The sequence below is a fragment of the Macrotis lagotis genome, chromosome 8, assembly GCF_037893015.1.
Source record: "Macrotis lagotis isolate mMagLag1 chromosome 8, bilby.v1.9.chrom.fasta, whole genome shotgun sequence".
NCBI classification, from domain to species: Eukaryota; Metazoa; Chordata; class Mammalia; order Peramelemorphia; family Peramelidae; genus Macrotis; species Macrotis lagotis.
The window spans coordinates 170,147,380-170,165,239 of record NC_133665.1 but is presented as its reverse complement, the minus strand read 5'-3'; the positions used below and the strand labels follow the sequence as shown (position 1 = coordinate 170,165,239).

The window sequence follows — 17,860 nt, the reverse complement described above, 5'->3', positions numbered from 1 at the left end:
AGCTATATCGAGTGATTTCAAGAGGGAGACGGAGACAAAAAGAGAGACAGAGATAAACATAGAAACAGAGACAGAAATCTTGTGCTGATGAAGGGAATAGGAAGGAGGAGAACAAGAGAAATCTCCGTATGAGGTGGCTCACAAAGAACTTTGGGGGAACTGGGGATCTTAAGAGTCAAAGACAATGAAAAAGGGATTTCTAGGCATGAGGGGCAAAGGCTGGGAGGGAGTGGAAGATAGAGCCCCCGGGGAAGAGTGGAAAGGCTGGCTGGACAACAGAATGTGCAAAGAGGAGTAGAATGTATTAAGCCTGGGACAGCTCAGTGGTACAATGGTTAGAGCACTGGCTTGTCTCCCCAGTAACTAGCACTGACTCCTTCAAAAAATGACCTTGTATTCATTTTGAATATATTTGATGTATACTTTTGTGTTCAGACTTCCTCTTCTCTTCAAACATAACTTCCCCCTGGGCAGGGACTATTTGTGAAATCACTTTTGTCTTCGTGTCTCTGGCACATAATATCTACTGAATAGAGACTTGCTGATTGCTTGCTTGATCCTTTGTAATTGTTATCCAAGTCTCTCTCCAAATCCTCCGAAGAACACCTGTCCTGTGTGATAGAAGGTTTTCAGTTTCTTTAATATTTTATGGACACTAACTTATCTTGAACATAAGTTGGAGTTGCACAATTAATCATACTCAGAAGGAAACAGGAGGAGTTGGGACCGGACCTCATTTGGGAAAGTTTTCAGGAACTCTAAGTTGCTCCTTACCTGCATTAACAAAGTGATGGTGGATAGATGGGATAGGCCCAGATCTCTGATTTCATTAAGATGAGGAAACTTCCTCTCCCAACACATGGCAGCAACATCTCTGAAATTTTTAGACATGGTGAGTAGCCTGGAGCTCTAAAAGTTAATTGAACATACTTAGTCCAGGAAAATGGCTAAAAGATAGATGACTGAAGGCAGGGACCTATACCTACATACCCTTTTAAGCTTAATCTGCACTCAATTTTTCTTCAGCACTTTCCTAACTAATCAACAGAATAATAAAACAAGCCCTTTAGTAAAGTTTGCCAATGTCTGAGGTATAAATATTCACATTAAAAATTTGACTGTTGGCTGTGCCCCACCAGGGACACCATTGTGTATGTCATAGAACTAGAACCCGCAACCTCCTGACTTAAAGGCCAACTCTCCATTCATTACACCATGTTGCCTCTCTGACATTTAGATATGCATTTATAATCTGCAATAATTAGGGTGGCTAGGTGGTGCAGTGGATAGAGCACTGACCCTGGAATCAGGAGGACCTGAGTTCAAATTTGACCTCAGACACTTAATAATCACCTAGCTGTGTGGCCTTGGGCAAGCCACTTAACCCCATTTGCCTTGCAAAAAATAAAAAATAAAAATAAAATAAAATATAATATAATCTGCAATGATAGTCAGGGAGGCATTATTATTGAACTCCTCTCCAACACTGCCCCCAATCTTTTACACCGGTTGGTGGATTGTGAGTTTATTCAGATTGCTTAAAAGTTACGTTCTCAAGGATTACATTTCATTACCCAGTTCTCTATTCTTCCCTGGTATACACAGCTGCCCTTAGTTGCTGTTGCCTAGGGATGATCAGGAACAACAAGAGACTAGAGAATGTGTGGCTGTACCGTGAGCACCAAGGATCAGAAGTCCTGCTCCAAAGGGGAAGCCCATCCTTCTGTGTCCCCGGCCACAACCTCCCTGCCTCCAACCATGCTGAAAAGGTCAGTGGTCCTGCTTGACTTCCATTTTCATTCTGGCCTGCTGCTCCAATACCAAGAGTTAATAATGTCAAAGGCCTCGAAGCTTGTAGATCGCAAGCTTGGAGCCTTGTAACCAGAGTAATCTCCCTTCAAATTAAATTGAAAGAGCACAAGGACTGTCTGGCAGCTTTGACCTCAAAAAGAATTTAAAGAAAAAATCTTCTCTCTTCATTAATGGAGAATAATCTGATTAACCCAAGTTAATGTAACTCACCTCTTGGGAACTATTTGAGACTGAAGCATTTTGATAATGATTTTTCAAAGAAAATCTACTGTAAGATAAACAAGCCACCTCAGTTGACCCATGGAAAGGGGGAAATTATTTCAAGCTATTCACATATGTAAAATATATCCATTGATTCCACAGAAAGGCATCATTTCCCCTCATCTTTCCTTTTGGGAACTGTCTTTAATAGAGACTTAAAGAATGGTAACTCTTTCAGGTTTGCTCTGTTATTTAAAAAAAAAAACTATTATTTTGGTCATTGTCATGTCACACTTTCCTTGAAAAAAGTAGCAACTAATTGAAGGGTGTTTTGTTTTTCATGGCAATCCCCCAATTAAATGTCCCTGAATCCTAATGCTGCTTTCATTTTCATTGACAGCATTCCAATATCCAAACAACTTTCTTCTGTGAAAGGTAAGACATAGAGAGATGAAAGCAAGTATGATTAATAAAACATTCCTTCTGACTTGAAAGAGTATGCTGCCGTGCCAGAAATTAGGGTAATGCAGAAGGTCGCCTCTCTGGGGCATCTGGGCCAATCTTGTCAGGTATGCTACATGTGAGAGCCTTAGCAAATTTAAAGAGAGCAGCTCTGGCAGAGCCCTAGAATCTAGTGCTGGTTCTGTCAGAAATTGTGTGATCTCAGTAAACTGACTATTGGGCCTCTTTGGGTCTCAGTTTCCTCAAGTTGAATTTAAGATGGTGTGCTATGTTCTGGGGATGCAAAGAGAGGCAAAAAACTACATTGTCTCAAGCTGCTGAAAAGAGAGATTCTCTGGTTGAAATTCTTCATATTAACAGTTGATGTGCATATGGGACCAGGTACACCATCTCATCACATGAGCCCAGGATGCTATTTTTTCTGTGTTTGCATCTATCACAAGTAGTAATAAATCAGAAAATCAATAAGAATTTATTAGATGCCTACTATATACCTTTTTGGGTCCATATCTATGATTTCATTGGTTAAAGGAAATTTTCAGTATGGAAACTCCATTCATCCAAGCAGGACAGGATTCCCCTGTAATTTATAGATTTAAGAGTTCCCTAAGGGTCAAATGACTTGCCAGGAATTGATTCAAGTCTTCCTTATTCTAAGTTCAACCTACTATGCATTATGCCATGCTATCTTTCACATACTATATAGTGGATGTTTTGTTTTAATACACAAATCAGCAACAAACAGAGTTCCCCCCACCAAGGGGACAGGCTCTTAACCCATAAGGGACTGAGTCATAAGGGGGTGGGCAACTGGAGCCAAAGAAAGAATTTTTTTTATGTTCTTTTGGGCTGATCTCTCCCAAGTCGAAGTCTGGCTACCAGGTAGAGGAGCAAGGCATCTGAGAATGTTCCAGGTTTCTACAGTTTCCTGTGTCTACAATTCTATCTCCACAGATGGCATTGGAAATCTGGCACCAAATACCAGAGAACCCTAGAACAAACAGAATTTCACCTATTTGAATCATCTGAACATTTAGAACAGAGGAATTTTTAGGGATGTGTTTTGTCCCCACCATCCCTCCCAGGAGAATGCCAACTCCCTGAAGACAAAGATCAATTTTTTTTCTTTGAATATCCCATTCACCCAACATAGACTGGGATGGAGTAGAACCCATGGGGAGAGACGTTATCAGAGTTAGATATCAACTACCTTGTGCCAGACATTGTGCTACTTAATATTTTTTTAAAATATCTCATGGAATGAATAACATGGAAAGGAATTCCTGGAAAATTCCATGAAATGGAATTTTCTGTTGTCTTCCACTGCCCCCTCATCTTCCTTTAGGCTACGGATTTCTTTCCTTTCTTTTAGTCACTTTCTGAGTAGAAGACCAGGATCAGTGGGGGGGGGGAAAAGATAGGGAAGGATATAAAAATTGAAAATATCATGGAAGATCAAAATCAACTCATAGAAATCACTTAAGAACAAGTTCCATTAGCTGCATATAATCTAAGTCATCTTTTAGAAAAAAACACAGAAACATAAAATTAATAAATATGAATTAACTAGGTGCTGACTATGTGACAGACATTGTGTTATGTGCTGGGTATGCAAAGGGAGGCAAAAACAGTCCCTTGCCTCAAGTTGCTGAAAAGAGAGATCCTCTCATCTAACCTCTTTCTATTAATAGTTGATGTGTACATGGAACCTTAAGTTTTGCAAAACAAATTTTGATTTAAGTCTCTCAATAGTCCTATCAGTCTTTCACTACCATTATTTCTATATTCTCATTTCACATATAGGTTCCACAATAGTTAAGTGACTTAACCAAGGTCATACAATGTGTGTCAAGGGTCAAAGAACATAAGATTTTCTTGACTCAAAGTTCAACATTCTTTCCACTAGACTATGTTGTCTCTAAAGTCCAGTGGTCTGGCTCAATGCATCCCCATTGCAACCCATTGTGACAATCCCTCCAGAAACACAGTGTCAAGTACCTCCTGAACAGCAATAATACAGCTGTAACTTGGGTCTAGTTCACACTACCCTTGTCAATCCTTTTTACAAGAGGAAATTTAGCCAGTCATGAAACAGGAAGAAATGTGTTGAGATTCAGATCCTTACTCACCATGTAACATTAGGTAAGTCACCTAAGCGCTTGCCTCAGTTTCCTCATGTGTAAAATGAAGATAAAAATAGCAAAGGGTTATTATGAGAATCAAATGACAATATTTGTAAAGTGCTTAGCATGATATCTGATGCCCTTTCCTCTTCCCTCCTTTCATTCCTCCCCTATCCCTTACTGTCTCTAAGATGAAATCAAACTCAAATTAATCCCATCTTCTACTATCCTCCCTCCCTACACAATCTCATATTTATCATGTCTAAATTTCATCTATTTTTAAACATATATTTGTTGTCTTCCCCAATTGGATGCAAGTTTCTTGAATGAAACTTGTTTTATTCTTTGGTCATGTATTCCTAGAACCTTGATGTCTCCTGGCCCCAGCATGGTGCTGAATAAAATGTTTTCTGATTTCTTGACTGAAAGTCACATAATCAGTGGGCAGCCTGGTTCCATTGGTACCCTTGAAATAACTAAAGAAACGAAAGACTTTCTCCAATGAATTAGGAAGCCCTGTTGTGGTGAGCTTAAGGGAAGAGAGACAACAACCATCTGCCTTCTAAGAAACTCCATCCTTGACTTAATGCTAGTGCCTTCCCTCTGATAGATATTTCTACTTTATCATATTTGGGTGAAATTGTTTGGATGGTGTCTCCCCCATTAGTCTGGAAATTCTTTGAGGACAGGGTTGGTCTTTACCTTTTGTTATTTCTTATTTTTTGCTCAGTACAGTGTAGGTATTGTAGGTACTTGCTGATTGATCCATGATCATCGGGTATGAAGGAATTATGCTCTAGGGTCATCTGGGGAAAAAAACAAAGCTGATGAGATCACAGAGCTATTAGAAATTTGAATTCATCTTGAAAAAGTCCCTCATTTTGGCTGGGACTCAAATTTTTCATCTATAAAATTCGTTGATGAAACTAAGGTCTCCAGGTCCCTTCTGGCTCTAAATCTATGATATAATGACTTCCGGCAAACCACCTAATTTCTACATTGCTCAGAGTTCTCATTTGAAAAGGGAAAGATTGGGAGATCATCTTTAAGACCGCTTCTACCTAGGAGCTCATGCTCCTATCCTCAAATCACTCTAGGTTGCAACTTTCTCAGTTGTAAATGAGGGTCACTAAGATCTTTTCAAGTCCTAACATGCTCAGGTCTTAGATCACTGCCTAATTATTTTTTTCAAGTGGTATAAAAGCAACCAAGCTTCTCAGCCCTAAAAACAGGTCAAAACAAGAGGCTTGCTAGGCCAATTAAAAAGAGCATGTTTACCTCTAAGAAGTGATTTTTTTTTCCTGAAGCTGTCTGCTTCTTAGGCTGATCTATTTATAAAATACAGCTCATCTCTCAGCCAGGCAGACTCAAGACTGCAGACATTCTATACATACTAAAGTTTAAAAATTAAACACATGAGGAGAGAAATTCTTTCCTTTTGGAAGGCACTGACAGGTGTATTTCTTAATTAAAATATTCAGAAATGTATTGCTTAAAACATTGAAAAATACACCTGTCAAGCCCAATGCATTTTGAATGAGAATAAACAAAGTTTGCTCGCCATGCCATGGGCATTACCCCAAAGATAAATGTTTTGGGCATAGCCCAGGGAAGGCAGAGAATACATTAGCAGCAGGATCAGAGGAATTTTCTGACAGAGTCGAGAGGAAGGATAAGGAGCCAGGGAGTAGGGTTAAAGGTGAATAGTCTAGACTAGCTGATGAGATAGCATCTGTGGAAGTAATCAATCAGTGGTCTCAATACACATGCTCATCCATCAAAGGTCAAGGTGAGGCAACAGTGCCAAGTATGCCTAATATTGCTATAGGAATGGGAAATTAGGATGAGAGATTTATATCAAGCCAGGAGCAGAGAGACCATCTACAAAGATATAATGAGTCTCAGAAAGGGCATGACGCTTGTACTAAGGTCTCATGCAGGTAGCTTCATGGGACTTTAAAGGCCATCAAATCCAATCTTTTATCTTACAGATGAGAAAACTGAGGCTCAGAGATATGACTTGTACAGAATCAGATATAAAACCATAGATTTTGAGGTAGAAGAACCAGAGAGACCTTTGAGTTTCATTTCATCATTTTATAGATGAACAACCCGAGACCAGAGAAGTTATGTGATCTTCCCCAGGTCACACAACTAGGAAGTGGCAAAACTGAGAGTTCATCTCCTTTCCTATACCCTTCTGAATCCAAAGTTCTTTGTCATTAGACCACACTGAGCCTGTGGAATTCAGTATGTGTGACTCTACTAAACGGTGACAGTACTAGATTGACTCCACTCTAGAGTTTATCTTGTCTTCATTCCTCAATTGTAGTGCCTACCACGGTTAACTTGACAAGACCCTAAACTAGCACAGATGACCTTGGGTAGCCCATGATGGCACAAGGGAATGATGCCCAAGAACAGCAGCACTCAAGTCTTCTAAAATGTTAGTTTTCAGGTCCAGCCGCCATTAGTTTCTCCCTAGCACACATTCCATTTACTGCCACCATAATATGCCATTCATGGCATAAGAAGAATTATAGTATAGGGAGAAAAAGAGATAACTCGGCCAGTGATAAGAACCTAGGATTTAGAGCAGGAGGATCCAAGTTTGAAGCTCTATGTCATTGGCTTTTTTCATTTTTCATTCCCTTCCCTCCAAAATATTGTATGAATGAATGAGTGAGTGAAAAAAGCATTTATTATGAGCTTGCTAAAATATATAAATAAATAAAAATATAAAAGTAACTTACTATATGCAAAGAACTATACTAAATGTTGAGGATACAAATAAGAGAGCAAAACTGTCCCTACCCTCAAGGAGCTGACATTCTAATATGTTTATTTATCTTTCTTGCATTTATTTGTATTGATTCACTTTATAATTATTCCAAGAAAGTTTACATATGTCCTTGCTATTTTTCCTGATAGAATATTAACAATTTGAGAACAAAAATTGCTTTCTTCTTTGTCTTTGTGTCCACAGTGTCTAGCTCAGTGTCTGGCACATAGTAACTAACTCTTAATATATGTTGATTGGTTAACTAATTGATATATAAATAGTGTTGCTCTCACATCAGTAATTCACAGAGTGCAAATTTATATGGAAGGAGTCAGTAAAACATTCTTATCACTGGGCCCACTCATACCCAACAAGAGCGTCATAAAGGACTGAGGAAGGACCCATTCATGTATGCCAATTCCCAGGAAACCATGTCTCCACTACATTGCACCACCATCTTTTCCCTGTTCCTTTGGAATAGATAATTCTTAATTAACTCTCATTAAAAGAAGTACAAAAGAAAGAGTTTATAAATTGGACAGAAAGATGTGTGGTAGTGGGCAAAGGTGGAATTTTACCCTCATTGAAATTGGCTCAAAAAGAGAATAACATGAACACTTAGTTGGGCATAGGAATCTATTTTGCCCAACAAGGAAGTAGGAGGGGAAAGGGGTGACAGAAAAGGGAAGGATGACAGAAAGGAGGGTAGAATTTCAAATTCTTTTTTTGACACAAATATTTTGTCAATGCCTAAACCAGCAAAAGCAATAACAGAGAAAAAATTATGGATCAATTTCCCAAATGAATATTGATGGAAAAGTTGTAAATAAAATACTAGCAAGGAAGATTGCAGCAATATATCACCGAGATCATACCTTATGACCAAATGTGATTTAGACAAGGCTGGTTCAATATTAAGAAAACTATCAAATAACTGACCATGTTAATAACATCAAAAATAATGATATTAGCTCAATAGATACAGAAAAGGCTTTTGACAAAACATAGAACTAGTTCCTATTTTTAAAAAAGCTAGATAGTATAAGAATAAATGGAACTTTCCTTGAAATGACAAGCAGTCTCTATAAAAAGACATCATTAAGCATTATCTGTAACACGGGTAAGTAGAAGTCTTCCCAATAAGATAAAGGGTTGTAACAAGGAGGCCCATTATCACTATTATTCAATATTGTGCTAAAAGTGCCAAGCCAATAGGAGAAGGAATTAGAAGGAATTAGAATAGGTAATGAGGAAATAAAACTATCACTCTTTGTAGATGGTCTAATTAGAAGATCAGCTAAAAATAGTTGGAATAATTAACAATTTTAGCAAAGTTGTAGGATGTAAAATGAATCCATATAAATCATCAGCATTTCTGTAATTAGCAACAAAGTCTAATAGAAAGATTTAAAATAATTTCAAATAATATAAAATATTTGGGACTGCCAAGGCAAACCCAGGAACTATATAAACACAGTTACAAAATGCTTTTCACACAAAGTCAGATCTAAACAAATGGGAAAATGTCAGTTGCTCATGGGTAAACAACCAATATAATGCAAATTAGAATACTATTGTGCTATAAAAAAAAAAAAGAAAAAACAAGCAGGACCATTTCAGAAAAACCCAGCAAGACTTTTAAGAACTGATGCAAAGTGAAGCAAACAGAACCAAGAGAACATTTATACACAGTGAAAACATTGTATGATGATTAACTTTTGTCAGAAATATGATGACCTAACGTAATTTTGATGGATTTATAATGAAAAATACTATTCACTTCCAGAAAAAAAAACTGCCAGAATCCAAATGCAGAGCCAAAGCACACTTTGTTTTTATTTTTTGAATTTTTCTTAGGTTGGTTTTTTTGGGGGTCTGTGTTTTCTTTTGCAACATGGTTAACATGTAAATGTGCTTTGCATGACTACATATGTAAAACTACTTAAAATTGTTTGCCTTCTCAAGAAAGGAAGAAAAGAGTAGGGCAGAGAATTTGGAACTCAAAATATTTTTTATAGGAAACTCTTGTTTCTCTAGATCTCATTTTCCATCCTGTAACACAGCTTTGCATGTAATCTCTTTTATAGCTCTGGGGAAAGGTTCAGACTTGGAAAAAGCCTTTGCTACTACTGCTCTGATTTATAATAACTCTTCTGACCCAGATGGTAAACTCAGTAAATCTGTCGCCAAAAACTTACTGAAGACCCAGTTTGTGAATTTCATCCAGGTAAGGAGATTAAAGTGTACAGACAGTGTCCAAGGCACAAATGAAGCTTTGCTGGAAGGACATTCCCTATCTTAAATCAAGATTTCCTTTTCCTTTCCCTCACAGAAATCCTGAGTAGAGTAAGATAGTAAAAAGAATAACTACTTAAGGATAAACTTTCCACTAGTAGACAAAAATTGTTTATTTGTGGGTGAATTTCCTTAAATATATGTGTTTTAATATTTGTCCTTTAATTTTATCTTAATTCTGGGTCTGGTGGATGCCTATTTCCAGTGAGTCATAACAAGTCACTTATCTAATATTCTTTAAAATCTTCAGTGATTTATTAAAACAAGAGAATATAATAGAAGTCAGTTAGATGGATTGTCTTATGGGTATTCATCACCATCTTTAGAAATCCAAGATTACAGATGAAGATGATCAAGAAATTTAAACAGAAACTATTTAGAATCAAGGCCAGCATGATTGGTGGAATCTGGAAAGGTAAAATTGAATTAGAATAATTTAAAAGTTTTAAAAAGTCAACAACTCAGAATGAAGGAAGAATGGATAGACAACAGATCATGGTGAGAAAGGTTTTGGTATTATTGGGGAATGCAACTTTAATATACATCAAAAATATGAGAACTAAATAAGCTGTGGTGATCTCAGGCTACATCAAACAGCAAACAACATTCAGAATAATCAATGGATTTATTTACTAAGTTCCTGGTTAGTCAATCAGTCAATAAGCAATCATAAAATTCCTATTATATGACAAGTAAATGTGCTGGTTTGTGGATGGATACCAAAAAAAAAGAGGCAAAAACATTGTCCCTTCCCTAAAGGAGCTCACTTTTATGTATTATTATTATTATTATTATTATTATTATTATTATGGGTGTTTTTTGCAAAGCAATGGGGTTAAGTGGCTTACCCAAGATCACACAGTTAGGTAATTATTAAGTGTCTAAGGTCACATTTGAACTCAGGTCCTCCTGACTCCAGGGCCAGTGCTCTATCCCCTGCACCATCTAGCCACCCCTTATTTTATTATTATTTCAATTAACAAACATGCATTTTCTCTCCCTCTCAACTTCCTCAAAAATAAACCTCATAACAATATGCATAGTCTAGCAGAACAAATTCCTATCTGACCATGAAGGAGCTTATATTCTAATGAGAAGCATCATACATAATTAAATTCATACAAAATCTATTCAAGTATATATGTAGTCATAGTCAATGAATACAAAAGAAATAGATCCTGCTCTGTATGAACTTGTATTCTACAAAGACACACACACACACACACACACACACACACACACACACACACAAAATGTATAATAAACATAAACTAATTTAGTGACAGTAAAACAGTTAGTGAGGTTAGGAATGATTTCATATAGAAAGTTATGCTTGAACAAAGAAGGTGATAGTCCAACTATCCTCCATCGTGGACAGACAATATATGCAATTTTGTTTCAGTTCCAAGGCGCTACAATTTACAGAGGACCAGACAAAATAGAAAAGGCATTCTTAAATCGGGGGTCCATGAAATTGGATGGGGGGAAAAATCACTGAGTACAATCAAAAAAATCATTTTCACTAACTAAAATTTAATATTCCTTTCAAATATATGAAAACATTATTCTAAGGAGGGAGTCATAAGATTCACCAAATCGCCTAGGAGATACAAAACACAAAAAATTAAGAACTCCAGAAATAGAACCTGTCCAGAAGAAAGCAACCAGGATAATGAGAGGATTAGAAATAATGCCATAGGAGAGGCAACTGAAGGGACTTGGAATGATTAGACAAAGGACACATGACTGCTATCTTCAATGACTTGACAGGTTGTCCTATGGAACATGGATTTATTCTGATTGGCTCGAGAGGACAGAAAAAGGAGCAGAGAGAACAGGGTATATCTAAAAGAGCACTGGCTCTCTGGGATGTAGTTTCAAAGTCTGCCTCTGATGTTACCTGTGTGACCTTGAGCCAATCACTTCTCTTGATTCATTTTCAACTACAAAATGGGAGTTGTTCCAGAGGTCTCTGAGGTCCCTTCTATCTCTAAACCTATGATCTTATGAATAATGTGGGTAAATTGCAGGGCAAGGTTTAAGTTTAATAAAGGACTTCATTGGAGAAGTCCATGGTAGAACTGCTTTGGTAATAAAATAATGAGTTTCCAGGTACCAAGTAGTAGAAGTTGAATGACCACTTGTTCGTGGTGCCAGGGGAATTCCTGTTTAAATGGTAATTTAGACTCAGTGACTTCTAAAATAGCTCCCAATCTAATGGATTTGTAGGCAATCTGTCCTTATTATGGCATTAACAGAAGAAAGTCTATAACTATCCATATTTTATATAAACAAATATATACAGTCTTCAGTTTAATGATGCTACTGGATTCTAGGGGACCTCTCTTTTCCTGAGTTTCCTGAGAGGTACTGGTAAAAATGATTAGACTATTTTGTTATATTCTCTTTGAATGAAAATAAGTGTCTTCTATAAAGAAAAAGGAAGGAAGAAATATAAATTAACAGGAATGATGTAAAATGGTTCTAGGAATGCAATCCAATTCACCACCATTAATCTTTATAATATAGTAGAGGAAATATTGGACAGAGAAATGTGTTTTAGAGTTGATCTCTTCTCTCTGTAGTTGACCCTATATCTTACATTTAACACTGAACTCTATCCCATTATTCAAGGTCTTTGACCCACCTATGCACCCCCACTGCCATTTCATTGTCCAATCTATAGAAATGAACTTTAGTAAAGTATCTTGCCCCTCCCAGATAAGAATTTAGTAAATCTCTGCCCCCAAGGGACAAGAAAAGTCTCTAACAACAAAGCCAGGGATCCCTGCCCAAGTCTGAAAGGAGTAAGTCTTTGATCTACAGCCCTTCATATACAAATCCTTAATTACCTCATCTTTGATCTTTGAGCTATATCCCTCTTCTACATATCCCTCCTTACCTCATTTCTGCTCTCTGAGCTACTACCCTCCCATCTACTGCCCTGATCATCTTCCTGCCCCTTTAAAAGCTCAGCCATTCCTCATTTGATGTGCCTTCTTCCTTTGGAAAGCCAGCCCACTCTTGGGTAGCATGATAAACTCTCTTGCTTCTATAGCCTTCCTTACTTCCTGTACCCTGATGGCAGTTCTTACAGCTGATTACTACTACTGCTAATCCCCTATTCTCTCCCCTTTAGCTTCTGTTAACATTACCTTTTGCTAAATTCTTTTGTCCCTAAGTTTTCCTGGATCAAGAATCAGTCTTTTCAGGAAAGAACCCTGAAGCCTTTAGCTTGCTACATTTTTCTGACAACACAAAAAAGAGGTTGGGATGGGACTGGAAAATCCCCCTGTTCTTCCCTGCCCTTCCATCCTATAATCCTCACATTCCAAAATGAAACATGAAAATTTACAGAATGATAAAGAGCAGGAGTTCCTATTACATTATGTGTTTTCCCTCACCCAGTTCTCCACAGAACCTCACAAAACAGGTCCTGAGGAAAATGTAAAAGATAGGCTTCTCTGATCAGAAAGGTGAGTAGAACACCCCACTGGCTCACTGTTAGAAAAACTCAGCATTTCCAAACAATACCCAAATACCTGTCAATTCAGTCAAAAATTCAACCAAACATCAACAGCATCTTGTCAGTTAGACTTGGGCTTTTCATGAAACAGATTGAAATTTTTTATTGCAATTCTTGGTCCTTTTTTTTCCTTGAACTTCCTTATATTTTTTTAACCAAACCTATAGAATATGTTAAAAGTATAGAAACAACCACCGTGTCTCCATTCAGTCATAGACAACAATATTGTGGCAAACCATGACCTTGGGGGAGAAAGACAATCATGTCTATTTTATCCATCCATTCAGCTAGCACTTATTAAGTACAAATATAAAGCATTGTGCTTCACACAGGACCAAACCAAAAAAAGGAAATAACTCACACCTTACAGGATCTTACAGTCTATTAAATCCAAATCAGTAAATATGAAGTTTATATGAAATAATACTATTATTGCAGGAAGAAACTATAGATAACTGAAGGCTTGGAGTAAGAAATATCACATGACCTGAGTTTTGAAAGGTACTAGGGAATTCTAGAGGTAGTGGTTCTGAAGAGATTGTGATGTTTAAAAGGTTAGAGAGACATCATTTCTGGATCATTTATTATTTTATTAATAATGCCAGTATTTTAATTGCCATCCCTCTCTTAGACCAAAGACAATCATAGTAGTGGACTTGGCTTATATATGCTCATTAGTATTTCCAAAACCCTTAGGGGCTCCCAAGGATGGCAATCAACTCTGCTTGGTTAATAACTGATGATGTCTGGGGTGGCTAGGTGGCACAGTGGATAAAGCAAAGGCTCTGGAGTCAGAAGTACCTGGGTTCAAATCTGATCTCAAACACTTAATAATTCCCTAGCTGTGTGGCCTTGGGCAAGCCACTTAACCCCATTTGCCTTGCAAAAACCTAAAAAAAAAAAAACTGATGTTGTCTTTTGTTCATCATCAGGAGATAATGCCATGATATGCATGTGAATTGGATTTGAGTGCAGGGGTGCTGAGCTAAGTCACCAGTCTCACCTCCTCCAGAGCCATCTGGGTCCAATGGCCAGATGTGAATCAGGATGACTCAAGACGGCTCTGGATATTTGGCATTCAGGCTTAAGTGACTTGTGCAAGGTCACACAGCTAGTAAGTGTCAAGGCTGAGGTCAAATTTGAACTCAGGTCCATGGGACTCCAGGATTGGTGTTCTATCTACTGCATCATCTAGCTGACCAATGAAGAACTGGACCTGAACTTTGATTATGTCATTTACTTCTGAAATCACCCCTACTTTTGAGCAATCTATTCAAAGATTTTATCCCCACCCAAATCTGAGTAGAACTCAATGACTGCCCTACCTGGATTGGGATTGGATAGAGGAGGTTAGCTCAACCCTCAAAGACTAAACCTTAAGATGGGATAAAAGAAAAAGAGGGGAAATCTGAATCTTCCCAAAGCATTGGTTATTAATACCATTTCTCTCTAGGGAGGACATACCAGATGTATGGAACAGTCTAGACAAGGTCATGGAGATGGGAAATTGTGCAAGAAACAGTCAGCAGAACAGCATGGGTGGAATTTAGACTATGAGGAGATAAAGAGAAGTAGGAAACTGTGTAAAAGTATAATGACAATGGCCTAATCTATAGATTGGACAATGAAATGGCAATAGGGGTGCATAGGTGGGTCAATGACCTTGAATGGCATGGCTTTACTCTATGTGGAGAAGCTATATTCCCTCTAGGAGTTATCAAGAGATATTGTTTAGTCATTATCATGATTATTTTTAACAATTAGCATGTGCAAGATCATTTGGTGATTATACCAAAGATGATAAATGGGAACTCAAATATCAAGGATACTTGAGTGGAATGACCTTAATGTTTGCAGTGTTAGCAGGAAAGATTATTCATGAGCTGTATCCTGATCTGAAGAGACCCTCCATTAATAATGTGATTCATATTTGTACCGTCAATCTTTCTGTTTATGGGAACTGTGTATTTGGATTTGATTTATGAGTAAATTGAAAGTGGAAGGTCTTCCAAAGCACATATATTTTGTCTTGGCAATTATATTTCAGAATTCTTGACAATCTTATTTGGTTTGGTTGGGGTGCAGGTAAGAAATAACTATTCTTGAACCCAGAAATGGAGACCTATATGAATGCTTTCTGGGCATTGGTTCTACAACCAAGCAGATTAAATTTTTTAAAAAGTGGAAAAATCTATAAACACTTCCAAACACGGGCTATCAACAGTGCTCTAAGGACTTTTTTTTTTTAATGTTTTTCTCACAGGGACAAGAAAACAAGCCCAAGTATAAAGAGATCCTTTCTGAACTTGAGGAGCAAACAGAAAGTAAGCTGTGTTTTGAAGATTTCATGATCTTGCTCTTAAGTATTACTCTGATGTCAGACCTGCTCCAAGAAATCTGGACTTCAAAAATCACCAAGTGAAATGACTGGTCAGAATGGCTAGAGGACACCCTAGGAAAAGATGGTGATTAAGGGTGCTACTGTCTTATTTTTGATCAATTGCAAATTTTTCAAAGGTATAAAGCCTATTGTAAAGAACAAAACCAAAAACAAACAAGTCCTCCCAACGGGGCTGGTTCTGTTCCATACCCATATCTCTCAAGTCCTCTTCACAGTGTTACATCAAACTTCCTTATTCCTTTAATGATGGACATCTCCAGGTAACCTCTAGCACCAACTATATGCTGGTTTCCAAAAGATTTCTGTTGGGAGTCATTCTCTCCTAAGTCAGAGAGGAAAGAGAGCTAGATACAGAATCAAAGAAACTGAATTCAAACCCTTTCTCTTGCTTTCCCTTTTATCATCTATAAAATCAGGAAGTTAGATTGGATGACCTCCAAAGCCCCATCCAGCTTAAAACCTTTGAGCCTTCTTTGCTTCCGTGATCAGAGATACAGGTAGAAATATTTTCATCTTGGCTTCACCAAAAGCACAAATGAGGATGCTCCTGTCACCATATGCTAGTGAAGGTTCCACTTTGTGTTCTGATGCAGCACTTTATTAAAAACAAAAAATGTCAAAAAGTAACTGAGACTCTAGGAGACTAGATGGTTGCCCCAGGCTCCCTAACTTAGCTGCAGGAAATATAAATCACATAATAGCTAGAAGGTATATTAAATTCTTTCTGAATTAATACCTTATTAAATGGCACCAGGAGGTCTAAGAGACTGATACAGTTTCCAGTTTAGAGTCAGGGATTGTGTCTATGTAGCACAGAAGAGCTGAACAGAGCTAGCATGATCTGGTTTATCAGACTCTGGTTTGAATAATTCAAACCTAAAATAATTGCAGGGTTTTTTTCCCTTAAATTTGAACTATCCTGACCAACTCTCTCTATAGCCTAGTTAACCAGACAGTCACAATGTCCCTCCTCCTCCCAAGAGAAGAAACAATTTATGTAATATAGAAAACGCTTTTATTATTTAAAAAAAACTGTCTTTTGTGAAATTGAATATTGCCATTCTTTTTGTTTGCTTACTTTTGTTGCTTCATGAAGGCAATAACTCCCCCAAAATGGAATATAGCAATAATAAACATTTATTAAACTTTTATCATGCTTCTCATACTGTGCTGAACACTAGGAATACAAAGTTGGGGAAATGAAAATGAAGTAATTCTTGGCCCCAAAGAGCTAATGTTCTACTGGGGGAAGGGAGGGATAGAAGGCACAAGTACACAGATAAATACCTACAAAATATTTCATTCATTCAGTAAACATGGATGAAGTGCCTACCATATGCAAAACACTTAAGTACAGGGAGACTGGTATAGAAAGAAAATGGAAAACAACCACAAGCTTCTAGAGGCAAAGATGGGATTACATAGAACAGGAAAACAGAAAGGTAAATGCAAGAGTGATTGAATTACCTACACCAGGAAAACAGAAAAGGTAGATGCAAGATTGATTGAGTTACATACAACAGGAAAACAGAAAGGTAGGCAGCAGGATTGATTGAGTTACCTACAACCGGAAAACAGAAAAGGTAGATGCAAGATTGATTGAATTACCTACAACAGGAAAACAGAAAAGGTAGATGCAAGATTGATTGAGTTACATACAACAGGAAAACAGAAAGGTAAATGCAAGATTGATTGAGGAGGGAAGAAATGCAAAGAGCATCAGGGAAGAATTCCCCCTAGGATGTGTAGGCAGAGTTGAGTTTAAAGGAATCTAGGGAGTCTAAGTGGAAGAGCTGAGGAAACAATACTTGTGGAGGGACACTGCAAAGGGGCAGACTTGGAATTTGGTGCTCAGGAAAAAAACCAAAAGAGCAATTCTGATTGGTTCTGGAATGCATGAAGGGGAGCAACATGGAACTAGCCCTGAAAGTAGGCTGAAACCAGACTGAGAAGGGCTTTGAAATGACCAAGCAACAGAGTTTACAGATTATTCTATAGGCAATGGGGAACCATTGGAGAATCTTGAGTAAGAGAGCCAATCTTGGTCAAATGGATAGGAAGAGTAATTTGGTAGTTAAGTAGAACAGAGCTGTCAAACTCTCCCAACACTTTGGAGTGCCACAGGAACTAGATTAACATGGAACTGGGAAATTATTTAACAGAATAAATAAAATGGAATAAAAATAGCATTATATTCTCTTTTTATTAGGTTTTTACAAAGCAAATGGGGTTAAGTGGCTTTCCCAAGGTCAAACAGC

The 17,860-nt window shown here is 37.6% G+C and overlaps 1 protein-coding gene across 1 annotated transcript; it reads left to right on the top strand.

The window, feature by feature from the left end:
- Nucleotides 1–1,659: 1,659 nt before the first annotated feature.
- Nucleotides 1,660–17,068, top strand: SNTN (sentan, cilia apical structure protein). Its single transcript, XM_074198828.1, has 4 exons — nucleotides 1,660–1,769; nucleotides 2,414–2,448; nucleotides 9,468–9,607; nucleotides 15,465–17,068. The coding sequence occupies exons 1-4, from the start codon at nucleotides 1,660–1,662 to the stop codon at nucleotides 15,621–15,623; spliced, it is 444 nt and encodes a 147-aa protein (XP_074054929.1). The 3' UTR covers nucleotides 15,624–17,068.
- Nucleotides 17,069–17,860: the final 792 nt, after the last annotated feature.

Bases quoted from the DNA above. Each gene is read 5' to 3' on its own strand.
- SNTN (XM_074198828.1), top strand. From the start codon at position 1,660: ATGTGTGGCTGTACCGTGAGCACCAAGGATCAGAAGTCCTGCTCCAAA. The intron at 2,449-9,467 runs GTAAGACATAGA...TCTCTTTTATAG, and splicing joins ACAACTTTCTTCTGTGAAAG to CTCTGGGGAAAGGTTCAGAC. The intron at 9,608-15,464 runs GTAAGGAGATTA...TTTTTCTCACAG, and splicing joins AGTTTGTGAATTTCATCCAG to GGACAAGAAAACAAGCCCAA.